Source organism: Nanorana parkeri, unplaced genomic scaffold, assembly GCF_000935625.1.
Source record: "Nanorana parkeri isolate BGI_ZX_2015 unplaced genomic scaffold, ASM93562v1 scaffold1938, whole genome shotgun sequence".
NCBI classification, from domain to species: Eukaryota; Metazoa; Chordata; class Amphibia; order Anura; family Dicroglossidae; genus Nanorana; species Nanorana parkeri.
In genome coordinates this window covers 168,312-187,084 of record NW_017308206.1, presented here as the reverse complement: position 1 = coordinate 187,084, position 18,773 = coordinate 168,312, and the positions used below count along the sequence as shown (strand labels likewise).

The 18,773-nt window shown below is 39.2% G+C and overlaps 1 protein-coding gene across 1 annotated transcript in view; it reads right to left on the bottom strand.

Moving 5' to 3' along the window:
- The window catches only part of LOC108800150 (otogelin-like protein), a 139,486-nt gene that overhangs the window by 69,740 nt on the left and 50,973 nt on the right, over window positions 1-18,773 (bottom strand). Inside the window, exons 27-38 of the mRNA XM_018572103.1 lie at window positions 17,255-17,392; window positions 14,833-14,934; window positions 14,627-14,734; window positions 13,506-13,662; window positions 13,397-13,423; window positions 13,129-13,284; window positions 11,155-11,430; window positions 10,402-10,519; window positions 8,238-8,317; window positions 7,673-7,722; window positions 6,449-6,554; window positions 5,788-5,828 (exon numbers count right to left, since the gene is read on the bottom strand). Coding sequence (XP_018427605.1) covers window positions 5,788-5,828; window positions 6,449-6,554; window positions 7,673-7,722; window positions 8,238-8,317; window positions 10,402-10,519; window positions 11,155-11,430; window positions 13,129-13,284; window positions 13,397-13,423; window positions 13,506-13,662; window positions 14,627-14,734; window positions 14,833-14,934; window positions 17,255-17,392 — 1,359 coding nt within the window. The remainder of the gene's footprint in view (window positions 1-5,787; window positions 5,829-6,448; window positions 6,555-7,672; window positions 7,723-8,237; window positions 8,318-10,401; window positions 10,520-11,154; window positions 11,431-13,128; window positions 13,285-13,396; window positions 13,424-13,505; window positions 13,663-14,626; window positions 14,735-14,832; window positions 14,935-17,254; window positions 17,393-18,773) is intronic.

Here is an 18,773-nt window from a genome sequence, read left to right as displayed (position 1 = left end):
AACATGGGTCATCTGAAATAATTTCCACCAGTATATCACCCTTGCCACAGACAGGAATGTGGCAAGTGACACCTTCACATTCACCCTGTAGAAAACATGGAAACACATTTATATCAAGTGCATCTTTTTTTCTGCCATGTGAAATGATTTATGTAAATTTAAAAAAATTAAAGTTTTAGGTAATTTATTTTTGCGTTTTGAACAGATTACCCTTACACAGCTTTTATATGTCTAGGCCAGGTTGTTAGGGTTTGCTGGTGGTTCTGGGAGTGTTTTTTTAAGGGGGCGGGGAGCCAGGGGGAAAGCACATGGAGAAAGGAAGGTGTAGAGAGGGGGTAGGTTGGGTGTGAGGGGTGACTGGAGCCCTGATATAATATTACATTCAAGGCATGTTTTCAGGGTTCAGATTCACTACAGCAGATAGTTATTCTATGGTATGACTGAATCACATCTAGTAGAACCTGGTTTTCCTTAATTGCTTAGTGATATTTGAGGGATATTTGAGTCCTCTATATACATTTTATCGTTGAACCATTGGCCAAGTGTCAGGGGAGGTTTTTTTTGCTTTCAGGTACTTGATATATTGTATTTTAACTATAGGAGCATGTATGTAACAATCAATAAGTCAAATCAAGTTATTATTGCCCTCTAGTATATATGACCTTAAAACAAAGGTAGAGGTCATGACTATGTAATTTTGATACACAAAGCATTGTTGTTATAGATGTGAGGGGGACAACTGGAACAAGAAAAAACAATACCTTTAGAAAAAATAGCCAAAATTTACCTGTGTTTCAGGAAAAAAGAGGTGGGCGCAAATTCTACACTGAAAAGGTTTACCTGCCCCCTTTGCACAAAAAACATGAACTTAAAAAAAAAAAACATGTACTCGTACGCACCTGCACCGAGCCGGGACACCCCACCCGTACGCACCTGCACTTGAGGTGAGCGTAGGGGGGCATATGGCCGCGTAGTAGTTCCGTAGAGAAGGACAGAGGCTGCATACTAATCACACACTGCACCTGTCCTTCCCGAGAGCTGTCCGATATGGCTGTGCTCGCAGCACGGAGCTGTACGTGCCGGCCGTTTCTAGTGTGAATGAGGTCTAAAAGTGTCTGCAAAACCTTTTTCAGAACGCTCACTTTTTTTTTGACAATCATGGTATATTAACTGATAAGCTTGGTGAATAGTTTTACCAGGACATGTCAAACATGGAAATGTGGTACCAAGGCAAGTGAGTTTTCTAAAGAAAGCACAATAAATCACAAATACAGTTCAGAATTAGAGATGCTGGCGAATAGGTGTAGCCCTACATGAACTGAATTTTATTAAATTGAAAATAGTGTTTAGCAATTTCTTTGCTTACCCGAGTGACAATTGGTGGAGGTGTAGGTTCAGGTACTGTAAAAACATATATAAGTAATGATTACATGTATGACACAGCATTTATCAGCTACCAAACTAAAACCTTGCCCAAAGAAAAGCATTTTTGTTGCCCATCAACTTGAAAAAAGGTAGATGGGATCAATGTCGATGTTATGAACAAAACCCGTGCTACTTATTTTTTCATTCTATGGCCTAAACAATGTTCCACAGAATTTAATTCTAACCATATTTATTTGTCATTAAAAGTGTGTTTTACACAAAATTAGAGTACAGTACATGACTTCTTTATATACTAAATAATAACCATTATAATTCTAAAAAATAATAATCAGAGTGCCCTAAGGAATTGTGTGTACAGACAATTCAAAGTAACCTAAATACAAGTAAAAATAATTCTGACAAAGCATATTACATTTGACTTGCTTCTGAGTCTGATGTCCATGCACATGTACATGTAAAGGTGCCCACAAGGATCTGTTATAATAAGCCCTAGACAGCAGGCATAGTAATCAAGAAACAATTAAAGGGAATGTTTTGCAAGAAAATTGCAAAAATAATAGTGCTAGGTTTAGGTTAAGTGGTATGAGAAGCAGACCCCTCTGTAGTAACACATAGTGGGATCACAAACAAGGGATATGTGAGTGTTTCCAGGAAATCATCCATTAATTGCGCCAGCCAAAGCTATGTTTTGTTTAGAACCTCTTACAGGTTTCTATTGCTGTTTGTATCTGGAGCGATTCCTTCCTGTCCTAGTGATAACATTGTTGCTGTCACAGGAAGTGAGGGGAAACCTCCAGCAGAGACAGCAATAAAAACCCACCCATAAGTTCTAGCCTCCTTCTGCTCAGCTAAAATCCTGTTTGTATTGCTGTTGTCTCCCTGGTGGAGAAATTTCTTTTCATTTTCTGTCCTGTCGACAATGCTGTCAAGAGGAAAGAAGGTGAGGGGGAATCTCTCCAACAAACAAACAGCCAGTAATAGATATTTGATAAAAGTTCTAATCTTTCCACACTCTGAAATTCAAATAAAAAATCAACTTTAGATAATTCTAAAATGTAAATAATCCTGAAAATGTAAGCCAAAAAAGTCTAGGCTTTAGTTCCACTTTTGTTACAGATACTTACAGCATGTATATTCTGGACAGCATTCGGTGTCAGGGTCGCCAATTTGAACTGGTGGGTTGTCATATTTACAAGTGGGAGGAGGTGCACATGTCTCCTTGCACACTGAAAAGAAAAGTATTACCTTTAGCAAACATTTACTTTTTATTGCTTCAGAATTAAACCTTTATCATGTGTTATGGAATTGTATTTCAACAAAAACAATAATAATGTGCATTCTTTATTACATATGATGCTCTGAAAAAACTGATCTCTAGCCACTCCAGTAAAGTTATGTATATACATCCAGTGTTATGTTGTAAAACTGGTGACCTTTGAATCACAAGGCAATATATTACAATTTCTGCTATTGAAAATCCATGCAAGGCAGCAGAGAAACGTCTGTGACCACTAGGTGCAGAAGCCCCCGTCAGTGAGAACCTAAAAATGAGAGGAAACTTCCCCAGCGTGGATACAGACAGTTCAATTTTAACAGAGCTGATAACCCTTTCCAACCCAGTATAAGAAATCCTTTTAAAAAGAGACAATGCAATAAAAACCTTTCAGAGGTTATGTAGCCTTGCCCACAAGAGCAATTTTGGCTGGAGTACCACTTTAACGTTTTTCATCAAACATAACTTGAGAATAATAGCTGCTTAAATAGTTGTGAAGCAGAGAGTTACTGAAATCACTAAATGCAATCTGCCATGTAACAAGGACCACCTTGACCACAAGGAATGGCACACCTTTGTTCACACATGTATGTGGTTATGTTATATGGCTCTGTTAAGTTTCCTTTCTTGATCTTGAAGTCTTATCAGCAGGCATGATTCCATTTCAATATGTTTGATTATAATGGGACTTACTGCACTTGTACAGAGGACAGCATGGATCTCCCCAAGGAACTTCCTGTAGGTCAGCACCCTTCTTGATACATTTCTCTGGTGGTGGGCAACCTACATTTTCACAAATGTTCTGCAAGACACACATAAAGTCATGGTTGTTGTACCTATTTCTACTTTAAATTATAAACTTATTATAACACTTGGCATATATTACTGCCATACCTGTCAGGCATCTGGATGCTTCTTTCTCATGTATTTACATTCACCCAGCAGACCAAAGCACGGAGCATTGCCCGTTGCCAGGTCACGTGTCCACCAGCATCCAAAACAGCATATTTTCTGCCCTTCTCTACAGTATTACCCAAGCCCATGGCATCTGGATGCTTCTTTCTCACGTATTTACATTCACCCAGTAGGCCAATACAAGTGTTTATGATAACAGAAAATTGTACTCTATTGTTAACACTCTTGCAGGTAAGTATAACAAAGGAAAAACAGAAAGACTTGCTTTCTGGGACAGAAGGGATAAAATATGTATCATTCCTAGAGAAAATGGTGTTCCCTCAATTGCTGTTCACACAACCCAAAGCCTAAGTTTCTGGCCACATGATCTCTGCTAGAGGGGAGGATCGGCCAATCTAAACCCTAGTTCTTTCTTTCAGCAGAGATCACATGACAAAATGCCTAGGCTTCTAGATATGCGAGCAGTACTTTAGGGATACTGCAGCATTATTTTGTCCATGAAAAATAAGTATTTTAGTTTGTCTTAATTTTCCTTTAGCCATTCCGGCAAGGCTATTACCATACTTCGGTATTAACATCTCAGTAGAGATCCACTTTTATATTATGACTGATGTAAAAAATGATTTCCCTCGTGTACGAATGTCATGTATCTATTGGTTGCAGTAAGTTTCGGAGCAGCATTGGGCCTGTGCTGAATCTGTCCATAAAAGTAATGCCAAATGGGTGATTTAACACCATCTTTATTTCTTATGATACTAACATGCTGACCAGCAAACACAGTAGCCAATTGGTTTCTCTAAACGAGGATGCAAACTGTGAACCCAATAATCTTATGACATCGACAACTGACTCATTCTGACTTTGTGTTTTAAAATGATGCAAACATTTTAAGTGCATAGCAATTTAATGCGTAGTGCATTTTACATACGGTATCATTCATCTGGATGGAAGGTGCCCTTTGAATTTACTTGAAATTGCAGCATACATTAATTAGAAGACAGCAACCCTGGAAAATGCATATAAGTAGACTATGCCACTTAAGAAAATGGTATGGTATTATTCAAATTGGCATAAATGTGACGCTGTATATGAACTCCTACACATTTATTTTGGCAAACAAGCATATTATTGCATGCAGTGCTCAAGTTGGCTGCATTGTTTGCACATGTTCAGCTAACAACAGCCTTTTTACCAGTTAAGGGATTGTAAAATCATAGAACCAACAATGAATAATGGTGCAATCACACCTGTGCACTGGAAAATATTTGAGTTTTACCATGTTTATATGCAATTTTACATGCATTTGAATGCACTATAGAGCTTTTTTAGTACTTTTTACATATGTTGTGTTTTTAAAGGAAAACAGTACTAGGCAGGTAGAGGGCATTGACTCAATTCATCTGTGATAGGACCTAAGGTGTGCTAAATAGCACGTAAAGAGACCATGTGAGCAACACAACAAATTGCAGGTATAGGCACACAAAAATCAAGTAATTGCATTCCTGCGTTTTGTAATTACGTGCAGTGTGCCTTTGAACTTTACTGAAAAATTAGATCACTTCAGCAAGGTTCAATTCCCTAGCACAGATCCCACTTCCATCCTTGCATGTCATAGCCCTCTCTTTTTCTGAAAGTGTCTAATTACTGTCTGTGCTGGCCAAGCTTCTCCACCCCTCCCTTTAACTCCCTGTATAAACTTTTATGTAGTTGCTGGAGAGAAGACTATAGAGCAGGGGTAGGCATGATCGGGCCCTCCAGCTGTGGTGCAACCACAAATCCCATTAGGCATTGCAAAACTCTGAAAGCCACAAGCATGACTCCTAGAGGGAGATGCATGATGGGATTTGTATTTTCACTACAGCTGGAGGGACGGTGTTTAGCCCTGCTACAGAGTGTCACTTAAGTCTGCTGGGGCTGCTGACATCATATACAAGATGATGGCACCCAGCAGCAGCCTCAGGGCTGTTGGATGTCTGCAGAAGAAAGGTTTTTGCAGGTAAATGACACAGCCGAAATATGTTAAATGCACATAAAATCTTATGGAAATATTGTTGTTGAAATGAATGGTCTGGTGACAGATACTCTTTAAGGCAAGCTGAGATGTGATAATACTGACTTAGAGGCTGCTTTTAGCCATTTTTAATGAGGGCCATTGTTATTAATGTGGGCCACTGTCAGTTGTGACATTTTCTTACGCTGGATCATATACTTACAGGTGTGGATGGTAATGTTGTCGGTGGAACAGGTGTGGTACCTGATAAAAAGAAAAAAACAAGGTGAGCCAAGTAAGCGTTACCCAAACCTGAGCAAATTAAAATGAGCATGATAAAAAAAACATGATATCAAATGCTAAAATTATCACTAGATCCAAAGCAACTAAATAAAAATAATATGCCAAGTTTTAATATACTTACATAGTATTTGAGGTTGAATAAAGACACAGGTCCATCAAGTTCAACCTTTATGTGCGTGTGTTTGTGTGCACTTGTGTACATGCAGTTTGAGTCCCTGTGTGGCCTAGTTTTTAAGAGTACCCGTACCCCTGTATGTTATATTCTCTGAGGAAGATGTCTAAATGATTTTTTAATGATTCACTACTCTCTGCTTATACCACTGCTTGTGGAAGAGAGTTACAAAATCTAACTGAAAAGAAGCCTGTACACCCTTTGTAGTTCAATCATGTCTCCACCAATTTTAGGTGGTGGCCTCTAGTCTTTTTTAGTGAGTTTGCAGTGAAAAGTCTATTGCTGATTAAACCATTAAACATTTTGTACATCTAAATCATGACCCCTTTTAATATAAACGTTGATCTTCACCCAATTGTCTGGTCCTGCGAGTGTGGTTTGAATGAGTCCAATAGCTTTAGTAACTCACCAATACATATGTACTCTTTACAGCATGGGTCATTAGAAGGCACTTCCACCTTTTCTTCACCTGCTTTACATGTGACAAATTTGCATACAACATTCTTGCAAGGCTCCTGCACAGAAAATTAAAAAAAACAATATTATGTTAGAAGCATGGATCCATCCAATTCTGGCACATCATAGCTGACAACTGATAACTCTGCTAAAGTTTAGACAATTATAAAACAAATAACTGGTTGGTCACATTGGGCTGCCATGAAAACTGACTACTCATTAGTTGACATAATCAATAGTTTTTGATGTGAACCTTTTGTTAATGTTACTACTTTTATTTATATAGTGCTGACATTTTTCACAGCACTTTACATAGTTGCACAATCACATCAGTCCCTACTACACATGTGCATTCGGATTCGGACGAACCTGCAAATCAATGAAAATCAGTTGATTCGGCGGTTCGTCCCAATCCGAAATAACTAATTTATTATATGCCCGGGCATACATAAATTTGTTTTCAGAACGTGTGGTGGCCATATTGGCCGCTGCCTTGTTCTGCGCATGCCTGCCGCCATCTTGGAGGCGGAGCGTATGACATCACATGATGGTGACATCACGCGCTGAACGAGCGGTGGCCATATTGGCCGCCGGCGAGCCACCATTTTGGAGTATAGCTTGGTATACACCAAGATGGCGACGTTCAAACATGTGGGAGCCACCATCTTGGTGTATACCAAGGTACACTCCAAGATAGTGGCGCACATGAGCAGATCGCGGCGGCCATATCGGCGGCTCGTTCTGTAGTTTCAGTGTGTGGTTTCGGATTTCGAGGCTCGTTGCCTCCGAATCCGAAACAATATAAAGACTTGTTTCCTTTGATGAAAAGAATGAAAATGTTTTTCGTTTTCATTTGTTTCATCCAAAAACAAATTTTTTTTGCCGTGCACATGTCTAGTCCCTACCAGCAAGGAAGTTATAAAACTAAGGTCTCTATTGCACACACATACAGGGCCAATTAACCTTCCTGCATGTCTTTTGGAGTGTGGGAGGAAACCGACACAAGCACAGAGAGAATATGCAAACTCCTTGCAGATAGTGTCCTAACCAGGAGTCAAACCAGGGACCCCCAGTGCTGCATGGCAGAAGTGCTAACCACTACGTCACTGTGCTTTGTGATCTGCAGTTGATTTAACCTAATGATTTTCCACATATTTAAAGTCATATCAATTTTTACCAGCTCAGGAGTTGTAAAGACAGGAGGAGACAGGGACGGAGGAGTAATACCTGCAATAAAGTTTTGCAAAGTTAAGTCAATGCAAAATTTGTAAATTCATGAACAAGTTAATTATGGGTTTTATATGCAAACAACGTTATTACTTTAAGGGGTCTATTCACAAAAGGGTGAAGGGTTTGGAGAAGGCAGGAGAAGTGAACCATTTAAGCCAACATAGCTGAACTGGAAAGTGAGCTGAATTTTATAATTTTTCCAAATCAGCTATTTTGGCCTAGATTGTTCACTTCTCCTGCCTTCTCCAAACCCTTCACCCTTTTGTGAATAGACCCCTATTTTAGTGTGCTAGTTTACAAGGGATAAAATAAATTCTATGTATAGCAATATAATTGTGTGCATGCCTTCATTACTACAGTACAAGTAAAAATATTTTACAGTCAACTGGTTAAATAGCATGCAGCACCATGACAATATTCTGTTTTTGCATATTTTAAGACCATCGCTAAATTACATATATATATTTTTAAATGCTGACATGTTCAACACAGAGAACCTGTAAACTACTTACAGTCCTCGAATTGTACACAGCGATGGGTCACTTCATCAAACACCATTCCAGGGGCACAGATAGGGTAGCAGCCTTCAACTCTACAACAACAATCAAGTGCAACCAGTTAGTATACTGTAAATGCCTATTATAAGTTTAATCAGCAGTCAGTTAAAGTAAACGTCTAAGGAGGAAAATACAGGGGCTGCCATTTTTTGTCTTTTTCTGACAATGCTAGTTTCCTGGCAATTATAACAACTGAGCCACAACAGGTTCGCAGATCAGGAACCTCACAAAGTTTGCATACTGGTCCTGGGTTACTGATAGATTAACAATGCATGAGGGTTAGCATGACAGCCAGGGAGCTAGGCAGAAATAATCTTAATCCGTGCAGAGAGGCTGCCCCACACTGCAAGGGTTAAGTGCTCGTTTTTGTTTAGGGTGTAAAAAAAAAAGATATACTTAACCACAGACCCACCCATTTGCTAGATCCATCCCTGCAGCCTCTCACCACCTTCACTCAGGGCTAGATTTACTCTCTGTGCTGCCCCAAGGCCAGGTTCCTCAATGTGATTACGTTTTTATTATTTTTTTATTTTTTTAATTTTATTATTATTTCTTATTATCTTTTACTTTTTATTTATTTTATTATGTTTTTACTTTTTATCAATTTGTATTTATTTTTTTCACTTAATCTTATTGTTATCACACAGGAGTCAACAAGCCCCAGTGTGCTAACATTTGGAGATTACAGGTTCTCTTTATTGAACCTGTCACCTCCAATACTGAAGTTTGAGCACCGCACTGTGCTGGCTCTCCTGTGACAGCTGAGATGGGAAGGCTGCAAGTGCAGTTCTCCTATCTCAGTGTTTACAGAGCAGAGAACGGACATTCTCTGCTCTGCTCCCCGCTCTCCATCCTGAACGAATGTGCTGTGGTCCCGGGTGCCCCAAAAGAGCAAGGAACCCCGAAAACCAAGGCGGGGAGGGAGGTGGACAGTCGGGACAGAGGCAGTTGGAGGGGGTGTGGCAGGGGAGGACGGACGAGAAAGCTAATTACAAATGATCTTGGCATCACCCCTTGTACAAAACGAGCAGCGGCTTCCAACACTCCATATTTAGCTCTGCTTGCTCGAAGCAGGGATTGATGTAGAAAAAATCTACCCACCCGGTGCCCGAAACTACTTGTCCTGGGCGTCGGGCGGTAGGAATTCCACACACCACATGCCGCCCCTCTACTCCTTGCCTTGGTGGCCTTGTGGGAAATCTGGCACTGCCTCTGCTTCAATGGTCTAAGGTCCTGTGAGTCATCGCATCCTATACAGTGTATTAGACATGATGATGCTGAGGGACATTCAATCGCTGGAGCGGAGGAGGAGAGAGGCTGCGGTTATTGGTCTATGGTTCAGGTGAGTATATCGTTTTGATTATGCACCCTAGATGAAAATGAGCACTTAACCCATGCAGTGCAGGGGTAACCGCACTACCAGGTTTAAAATTATTTCTGCTCAGCAGCGAGCATCACCAGGCCTGTTGTCACCCAGTGCAGCCACCAGGTGTCACACAGTGCGCATGTCATTATTTACACACGTGACATCATTACACTTGTGCATGTCACTGCCGGTGGCCATCTTGGTCGGGAAAGAGAGGAGGGGAAGTTCATCAGGCAGGATAAGGTATGCCGCTGGGTCCCTTCCGCTCCCGTGCAGCTGTTGGGCTCTCAGTCCATGACCGAGTGCCCGAATTTTCAGATGGTATCACCTGGTGTGGGCCGCACCCCCTGCACCCACCTTGTAACGCCACTGCTACTCAGAGTTCTTCTTTAGTTTCATAAGATTCATCAACCTCTGAATCCCTTCCAGTGGGTTTAGCAGTGATAAGTAAAGCAGTATAAGGTTATCTTTTTAGGAACTATGACTATATATGAGGCAATGCTTATTTACTTTTAAGTTGGCCATAAACGCTGCAAATGTCTCTCTTTCGTGAATGAGAGAAATACATTAATTTAGCACCGATGGAGAAATGCCTGATGTTGGCTATTGTATTCAGAGGCTGCTGAATACCTGAACAGCACCTGCATTTGATGTACAATATACATACAATAGGCCAACATTTTTTTTAGCAGTGTGTGGCCAGCTTTAGACTTTAGGTGCACTTTAAGAAGTACCAAAATGTTTACTACTTACTTGAGTGTTAATGTACACTTGGTACCCAAAGGATCTTGGCAGGTTTGAATGCATGGGTTAGCACAAGCTCTGTATTTCCATGTACAGATAGAGAATGATGGCAATCCAAACGTTTCCTCTGTAAAATAGGTAAACATATTAGCAAAGTCATTTTAAAAAATTGATAAAAGGAATATACTGTATAGTATGCCAGTTAGTTTCACCTTGTTACTGGGGCCTTGCTTCCCTGGCTTCACCCCTAATCCCTGCCAACCACCATTCCACTGTCCAATGACAGTGCCGCAAAGGTCAATGTGGGTACTCTCATTAGACAGGAGGGTGACAGTTGGTGGTACTTAACTAGGAAGTCAGGGAAAGTCAGAATCTGGTAACAAAGTACAACTAATCAGAGAAGGGCACAGAAGAGACGTTCTGGCTAATAAAAAAATTATAGAACACATCTTGTGATTTCTTCTCTTCAGCAAGATACTTATATTTAAAAATTAAAGATAGAGTAGAAGTTCACTTTAACATAAATGGGATATTCTGGCAGAAGAGACTTTCCTACACACATCTGATTTTCCTTACAGAGGAATACTACTAAAGCTACGTACTTGCAAGACACTTTCAGATTATAGTGGTGGCTCACATTGAACAATATTACACAGCCAAGATTAATACAGCCTCAGTTATCTCAGCTTCCATATAGGTGTGGACACGTTTATATTTCCGAATTAAAGCTTCTTCAGTCTGTTGTTTTTAAAAATATCTTACCAACTAACTTGAAGTTCATCTGCAGCATATTTCCTGACTTTACCCGTGACATAACTAGTCCATTGTTGCTAAGGGAAAGATAATTTCCACGGGAAACGTATGACTCTAGAGCATCAAAGCCCTTGACCCAGCGGCTTGGCCTTTGGATAAAAGTGGCCTGTGAGCGAAAGTCCACACTTGGCTGCCACTTCTTCAGGCTTAGCGTTCCATCATCATTCTGCACAATGAAGAAGTTGTGGTGCTGGGCAGACTCCAGGGAAATCAGCTTTCTGCCATCTGAGGACAAATCAGATTCAAAGTATTAATAACATGTTTATTGATGAAGACACAAATGTGTAAAATATGTTTTGCCAAAGTACACATTTGTATATAAATATATATTTTTTTAAAGTGCTAGCATGTCTTGTCAACAACTGTGTAGGACAGCCAAACTGTGCTTACCCACAATTTAGAAGAAAATGCTGGCCCACACATGGGGGAAACCAGTGACATTTTTTTTTTATACATAGGAAACAGTTTAAACATTCAACAGAAGTAAAAGTCTGTATGATTAAGCACTTTGTTCTACAAAATGCATCATGATTTCCTTATTGCTGGATAAGCCTGTTTTGTCATGATCCCATGTGTGGATAAGTGTTTTCTTCTTCCACCTAAGACAGTATGGTAAGGCAAGAGATGTTTTGCATTTTGTATAACCTACCTCTTCTAGAATTCAACTGCTGGTGCTTTAACATTGATCCAAGTCATACAAGGAAAAATAAATACTTTCAGGGGTTAAAGGAATGCCTGATCAACCACTAAGGTCCCTGCCAATCAGCTGTTTCAACAAAACTGTCAAGCAATTCATAGGCTGTAAAATTCTGCTCTACTTTCTACAGTCTGTTTCTTTTTTCCTGTGAAACATTGGTTTCCAGAGTGGACTCTGTTAGGTGTGGATTTCCAGTGGAGGCACATCTGATCTATGGTAGTTTTTGGGCTGCTCTTGAGAGCTGGTGAAACTGTTGAATGGCCAGATTTGTGAGCACAACACCCCTAAGGGGGAAGAAAGAACAGAGGTTTTCCTTGTTCTCTGTGAAAATGGAAAACCTCTTTAAATTACACCTGTAATACACATGCATACTCTTACATACATAGAGATGCATGGAAATTAGAGCCTACATTGAAAGGTGCATACTCAGGTGTAGTTTCCACATTATTTGAAAAGATTGTTTTTAACAGCCATGTTTAGAGTGTAGAGGCTGGTAAAGGGTGTTCACTTGCAAGGGATGTGAATGTGGTGAAAATTCACTTTGCAAACACCCAATCATGTGCAGGGGAAAAATAATATTTTTGCGTGCACATGATTGGATGATGAAAGCCAGCGATGCTTCTGTCATTCAATAAGCTAATGAATAATGTCCTAGCTAGGTGAAAATTCCCTCGCAAAGTGAACAGCCTATTTGCCTTTTATAAATTAATTCCAGTCTCTCACAGCTGGTGAGCTACTTTACAGTGATACAATAGGCTTGCCAAAGCCCATGGTTGCCATACTGGCCTGTCCACCTCTACCTTTTATTGTCAAGAAGCAGAAACAATAGATTGATGCAGTATCCAAGCACTCTACATCTGTAAACATTTTATTTTTTTTATAAAGCACACAGAACAGAAATGCCCTATTCATGAACAGGTTAAGTATACAGAAGATCGAAAAAGGCCCCTAAATCCATATTGATGGCTTCATGCTGTCTATCTTTAAATTAATTCAGTTGTGAAAAATCACTAAGTTTACCCTTACTCTTCTGTCCACCGCAAAGCCATAATTCCGGTGAAATACGCCTTGAATAGATTTTCCAGAATACAGAAAAGCAAATAAACAGGACAACAGGACAATGAGTGATGGGAGAGTAACATGTTTGTTTTGGCCTGGTGCTATACTTTAGTCATTGCAACAAAGGTATATAAACTTAATAACTGGCACATAAGTTCATAACTTACTCAATGGGTCTACAAAAAGGCCTCGGGTAACCATGAAGCTGGCTTTAAGATTTCCAGGAGTATCAACATTGTCCACCGACACTGCGCTGGTATCATAATCAGCTACCAGAGACTTGCCGTTGATCATCAGAAGGCGGTACGGTCCCTCTCCAGCATCTTAAACAGTAATCAAGACCCGAAGTTAGAATAACTGTCTTCTATCTAAAATATAAATACATCGTTAACTCCACTATGAGTTTTGGACTATAGGAAAGTATGGACATCTTACCTCTGTTATAATATTCACAAGGAGATGCTGAAAGAGAAAAAAACAGGTTGATTATCAGGTAATTCACACATAGACCATAATGATTTCATATTTCTGCTATTATACTTACGGCAGGTGTCAGGGCTTCTCCATTCGACTGAGATACCCTTCCGGCAGCAGGCACGAGCATAAGCTGCCAATGCGGTGCAGTAACAGAGGCAGCTTTCACCCTCTCTGCATGCTTCTGTTTCCTCCACACAAGCCATGTAATAAGGCTCCACATTGACCTGAGATGAAGACAGACATGTCATAAGCATTAAAAGAGTTTCATGATAAAAAATAAAAAAGTTATTTTGGTAAGGAGTTACACATTAGGAACAGTGTTGTGTTTTCAGTACTGTGTTCTTAACCATTTTTATATAACTGCATCTCAGTCCCTCAAGCTAACATTCACTTATCCTAATAACACTTTAGGGTAAAATGGGTTGTTTTTAATCTCTATCTCAAATACAATTATGTTACAGAATACTAACTGATTTCATAGCATTTATATACTGTACATTTATTTTGACTAAGTATTTTTCATAAACTATTACAAGCTGCTGAAATCACTGCAAAGCCAGGAAGCTCTGGGCTCCCTGTTTTTCCAAGCCCCATAGCAGTCACATGGTCTGCTATGGCTATAGTTTTAATAGTGGTAATGTATATTCAACTGGACTTGTTCTATAATGCTTAATGTGCTTAGCCATTCATCCAAGAAGCTCCCTCATTTCTTCTGAGTGCTATGGCTATAGCTGTATGTTTGCGCAGAACCAGGTAAAACTCTCTTCTTAGGTTACATGACATCTGATATTCTGTTCTACAATACAGATTAGTAAAATTCTGAATAGAAAGCAAAATCTATATTATGTACTGTGTAGTCCCTATTTACTTCCATTTTATGCTAACACTCTTTTTTAAGTTAACATTTTGGTTTTGTTCCAGGTACATCAATTTTAGTAAATGCAAACAATTTAGGAAAGGATTACATTATTATGACAAACATCATCCTGTCGGGTAAGAACATCATGTGTGGATTATATGTGATTACATCACTGTGTTATGAGCAATTATATGGGCTTACCATGGACCCTCATCACCTCTGGCATCAGGGGGCCAGTTAGCAGGTAGTACATTTCTAAATAACCTTTGTGTACAATAATCTCTAATATAATCTCCAATAAACTGAAAATATTCAAAAGCAATTTTTACCTCATAAAGGCATTGAGCAAAGTCCTCACTCATGAGAAGGCCGCATCGGTTTTCAACAAACTTCTTTTGATTCTCAGATGGAGGGGGAGGATGGTCCTCCTCAGGGCACTGTGGAAAAGGTTAGTGAAATTAAAGTTGCAGACTTATTGAACAAACATATTAAACATGTATATGACAAGTAAAATGGTACTAAAAAGGTTACCTACCTCACCAATCAGGAAGCGAGAAGCATACTGAGCCATGTTGCTAATTTCAGTCTCAGTTGTTGTAGTTCCATCTGCATCACCGCACATACCTTTAACTTTGCCCTGTATGCCCATAAAATATTAAACATTGGTTTTATATTTAAAAAAAAATGAATAGCTGCCACAAAAAAAAGTCAGTTTATGCAGGGCTAGATATTAAAGTGTATGTAAAGGTAAAACGTTTTTTTTTTTCAGATGCGGATAAAATAGGGAAGTATTAGACCACATACCAAGCTTTATTGTGGTCTGTTTACCTACTGAGGAGATTTACCCCTTGGTTTGCCCTGGTGACCATTGTCATTGAGACCAAAAGTAAGGGGAAATCCTACATTTTATGGTTGTCATGAGAGCAAGAAGTGAATGGAAATAATCCAGTGGGGACAAATGCCCTGTTAACAATTGTCTAAGATGTTCCTCTCACTTGCTGTTGCATCTCCAAGACATGAAGAAAAGGAGTCATCCCCCAGTAGAACATAGACAGCAAAAACAAAAACTTAACAAGGGATTTAATCCTTACCAAATGTATCCAAAACTAAAAAAAGTTTTGGCTACACTTAGGGGGTTATTCACCAAGCTGCCGTAGGCAGTCGAGTGAATAACCCAGCTAAATCAGCTGTACATCGGCAGTTCACTCGCTGCTGTTCACAGGGGTCGAACCGCAGTGAGCTTGGCTATTCTGCTTGACACCTCCGAGGTAGCGAGCAGAATAAAAAAAAAATTTAAACAAAAGTAAAACATTTAAAAAAATGTTAAAAAATAATTTCAAAGGTCACAAGACTCCTGCCATCAAGGTGCTTAAAATTATAAGGCCATAGGTCATTTAGGAAAACTGATTGTATTAAAAAGTAAATATTGGTGCTGTGCATATCAGCCTCTCAAATCATATGCTCTGCAGAAGAAAACCAAGAGCTGCAAGCTGATTAATTGCTGATTACTGCAATTGCATTTCAATAGTTGAGTTCCATAATACATTTACATACAATATTACCCAGGTGTGCAGTTTTTTATCTGAAGCTCCAAATGGGTACCTATAAACTCTATGAGGGTTCATAAGATTTTTGCTTTTAACCTATTGGGATTGTGATCTTTTTGGAGTCCCCGAAAAATGAACCTTTGATAATTCCAACATACATAGGGATGACAATATTTGTCTTAGTAGACATATTCCTTGATGAATTTGAAGGACAAGAATGGACTGTATTGCATTTTGGCTATAAAGTAAGAAAACACAGAGTCATCCATTTTGTCAGTTAGCACGGGTGACAATTTACTATGCCCCTTGTCTAAGTATATCTAATGCTCCTGGAATTTAAAGGTGTATTTATTTGACTAATCACAGTCTCTATTCTGTTTAGCATACAGTAAAATGCACTGTAAAAGAAGAGGTTGTGGCTACTTAGGTGTAATTTTTCTATTTCCTTATGATGTCAGTCTATCAGTTTTGTCTGTACTTTCTGGAACACTTCCTAGACAACATTCCACTAGTCACTCTAAGTCTACTGCTACAATGGGAAAAAGTTACACTTTGCTTTTTGATGTTATCCTGTAACACTATTGCAACAACTTTTTATGTTTATAGCCTATTTTAACCACTTCCCAAAAAATAAAATTGAAGTCAGACCAAAATGTGTACATGTATATTATATAATATACACGACAGCATACTGTAAAAAAACTGTTATATTCCATAGATATTGAGTTGTTTTCAATTTCATAGTGCAGTTTAGAAAACTAATGGAAGAGTTTGATTGCTATGAGGGTGAATGTATAATGTTTTCATTAATTTTCTTAGATATACCATGCAAATAAGTTATCCGATACCAAAGGGGATAGGTAGATGCCAGATATCTGTAGTGTCTGTTTGTTTGAGAGTTAATCGTAACTCCTAAGCCACACCCTCCCCCCGCTGCACCCCACTCCCTGCGGCCCCATTCATCTGCCACAGCTGGCTGGTGAATGCACACAGCGGGCAGTGGGGGGAGCAATAGCCAGACAGCTATTGGCTATTTCAAATTGCAATGGCCAATAGCAGGCTGGCTTTTGCACCCGCCCACTGAGCAGAGGAGTGGACCTGAGAGAGAAAGTTCTCAGATTGCAGCTTTATCAGTCGGCTGACTCACTGAAAACAATTCCTATTTATATGTGACTAATATCTCATCTCAACTTTTTTAGGTAGTTGGGCAGACTGATTGTAGTAAGTAATCTACCCCACCACTAGTGGCTATTCTATTTATTTCTACATTTTATACAATAAAAAATATGTAAGAACAAGCACATATAAATGTGAAAGTCACACCAAACATTGCAAAAACATAACTCAAATATGCTCTCATTGGAAATACACTATACTCTTCCTTGAAGTAGCTATAAAACTCACTCATACCTGAAGTTTGGGCTCAAGCTGAATGATGACATCCAGGTGTTGATCATAGTAAACAGCAAGCCCTTCCAAGAAATGGGCAACCACATAGAATCCAGATCGGTAGGTTCTAAATTCAGGCCTTGAACCCAAATCATGTAGCTAAAGAAAGAATACATTTGGCACACAATTACTGATTAGCATTCTGGAGTCAATGTGGGCCTGAGAGACATGTAAACAGCCTTTAAGTATATTCTTGTTAAAAGGCAACTCCAGCTAAACAGCTAAATACACCACAAACACATACAGTATTTAGGAACTGTTTTACCTTCCTCAGGATTTGCAGTGTAATGAGTTTACTATTGCAGTCAGCATGCCCTGTTGTATGTATGCATGGCGGAGAGTTGGGCTCTTGTACAAACATACTTTTAATTAAGCTCAAGGCAATGCAAAGTGAGCAAAGTAAAGGGGGCCACTACAAAATAATGCATTTGTTCAGCTTTGGAGTGCTGTTACATCCATTTGAATTATTTTAATTTCTGAAGATGTTCTAACAACTCTCAAAGCACTCTCTAAGCTGAAGCAAATGCATTATTTTGTGCCCCTTTGATTCATATTGTAATGCATTTCTCTGCTTTTCAAATGCATTTACATAAGATCTAAGAACACTTTTGAGACTTTTTTTAAGATTTTACACCACTGCCTGTCTTTCATTGGATTGCCAATGTAAATTGCTTCATCAGTGACACCTACTCTGAGCTTTCTCCTTCCTATAAGTTCAACTAAATATCCCCCATTCTTTCCCATGTGTTTACCCAGCAGGAAATCCTACTACAAGCCTGATTTAAACATTCATCTTGTATGAGGGCGTTTAGTAATAGGTAAATGTAAAAGCAGGATAAGGAGCTACCCGTAGTACCCCAGAGCAGTGGTAGCTCCCATATTATTTTTTAACTGTAATGCAAGAAGGCTTTTTGTAGACTTTGCCTTTAAAAAAGATATCCTTCTTGGCAAAAACTTTCTATGACAAAGAATAATAACCCTAGTCAGGTAGTCACTTTGCATCACCAAGAATAGCAGGCAGAGCTTCTCATTCTCGGTCTTCTACCTAATTTTGCCAACAAAAGGGTGTGACGCACACTTGGTTAAAGATTTGTTCCTTCTTATCCACAAAAAAAGGGAACCGGCTACCAGTCACAATAATGGTTGCACCTCTGCATGGCCTGATTGTTGCAACGATGCTCAAATGCATTGCATAGCTTGCTTTTGTTAATCCCTACATGGTGTATGATATGAAAACCAGAAAATCAAGTGTGTACAGCTTGCTTACTAATGAACAATAGGGAAAATGTATTTTCTTATTCTGCATTTTATGCAAAATTTGTATTTTACAGAAGGATTGAGTTTTGCATGGTCAAGAAAATAGTTTAAATATTTTTCATGTCTCATTCCTGTGCAGTTTTGTTACAAACTGGCTGCAGTGAGACAATGCAGACATGACTTATCTAGTATCTAGTTGTAGGGCATCTTAACTTTTTTTCAT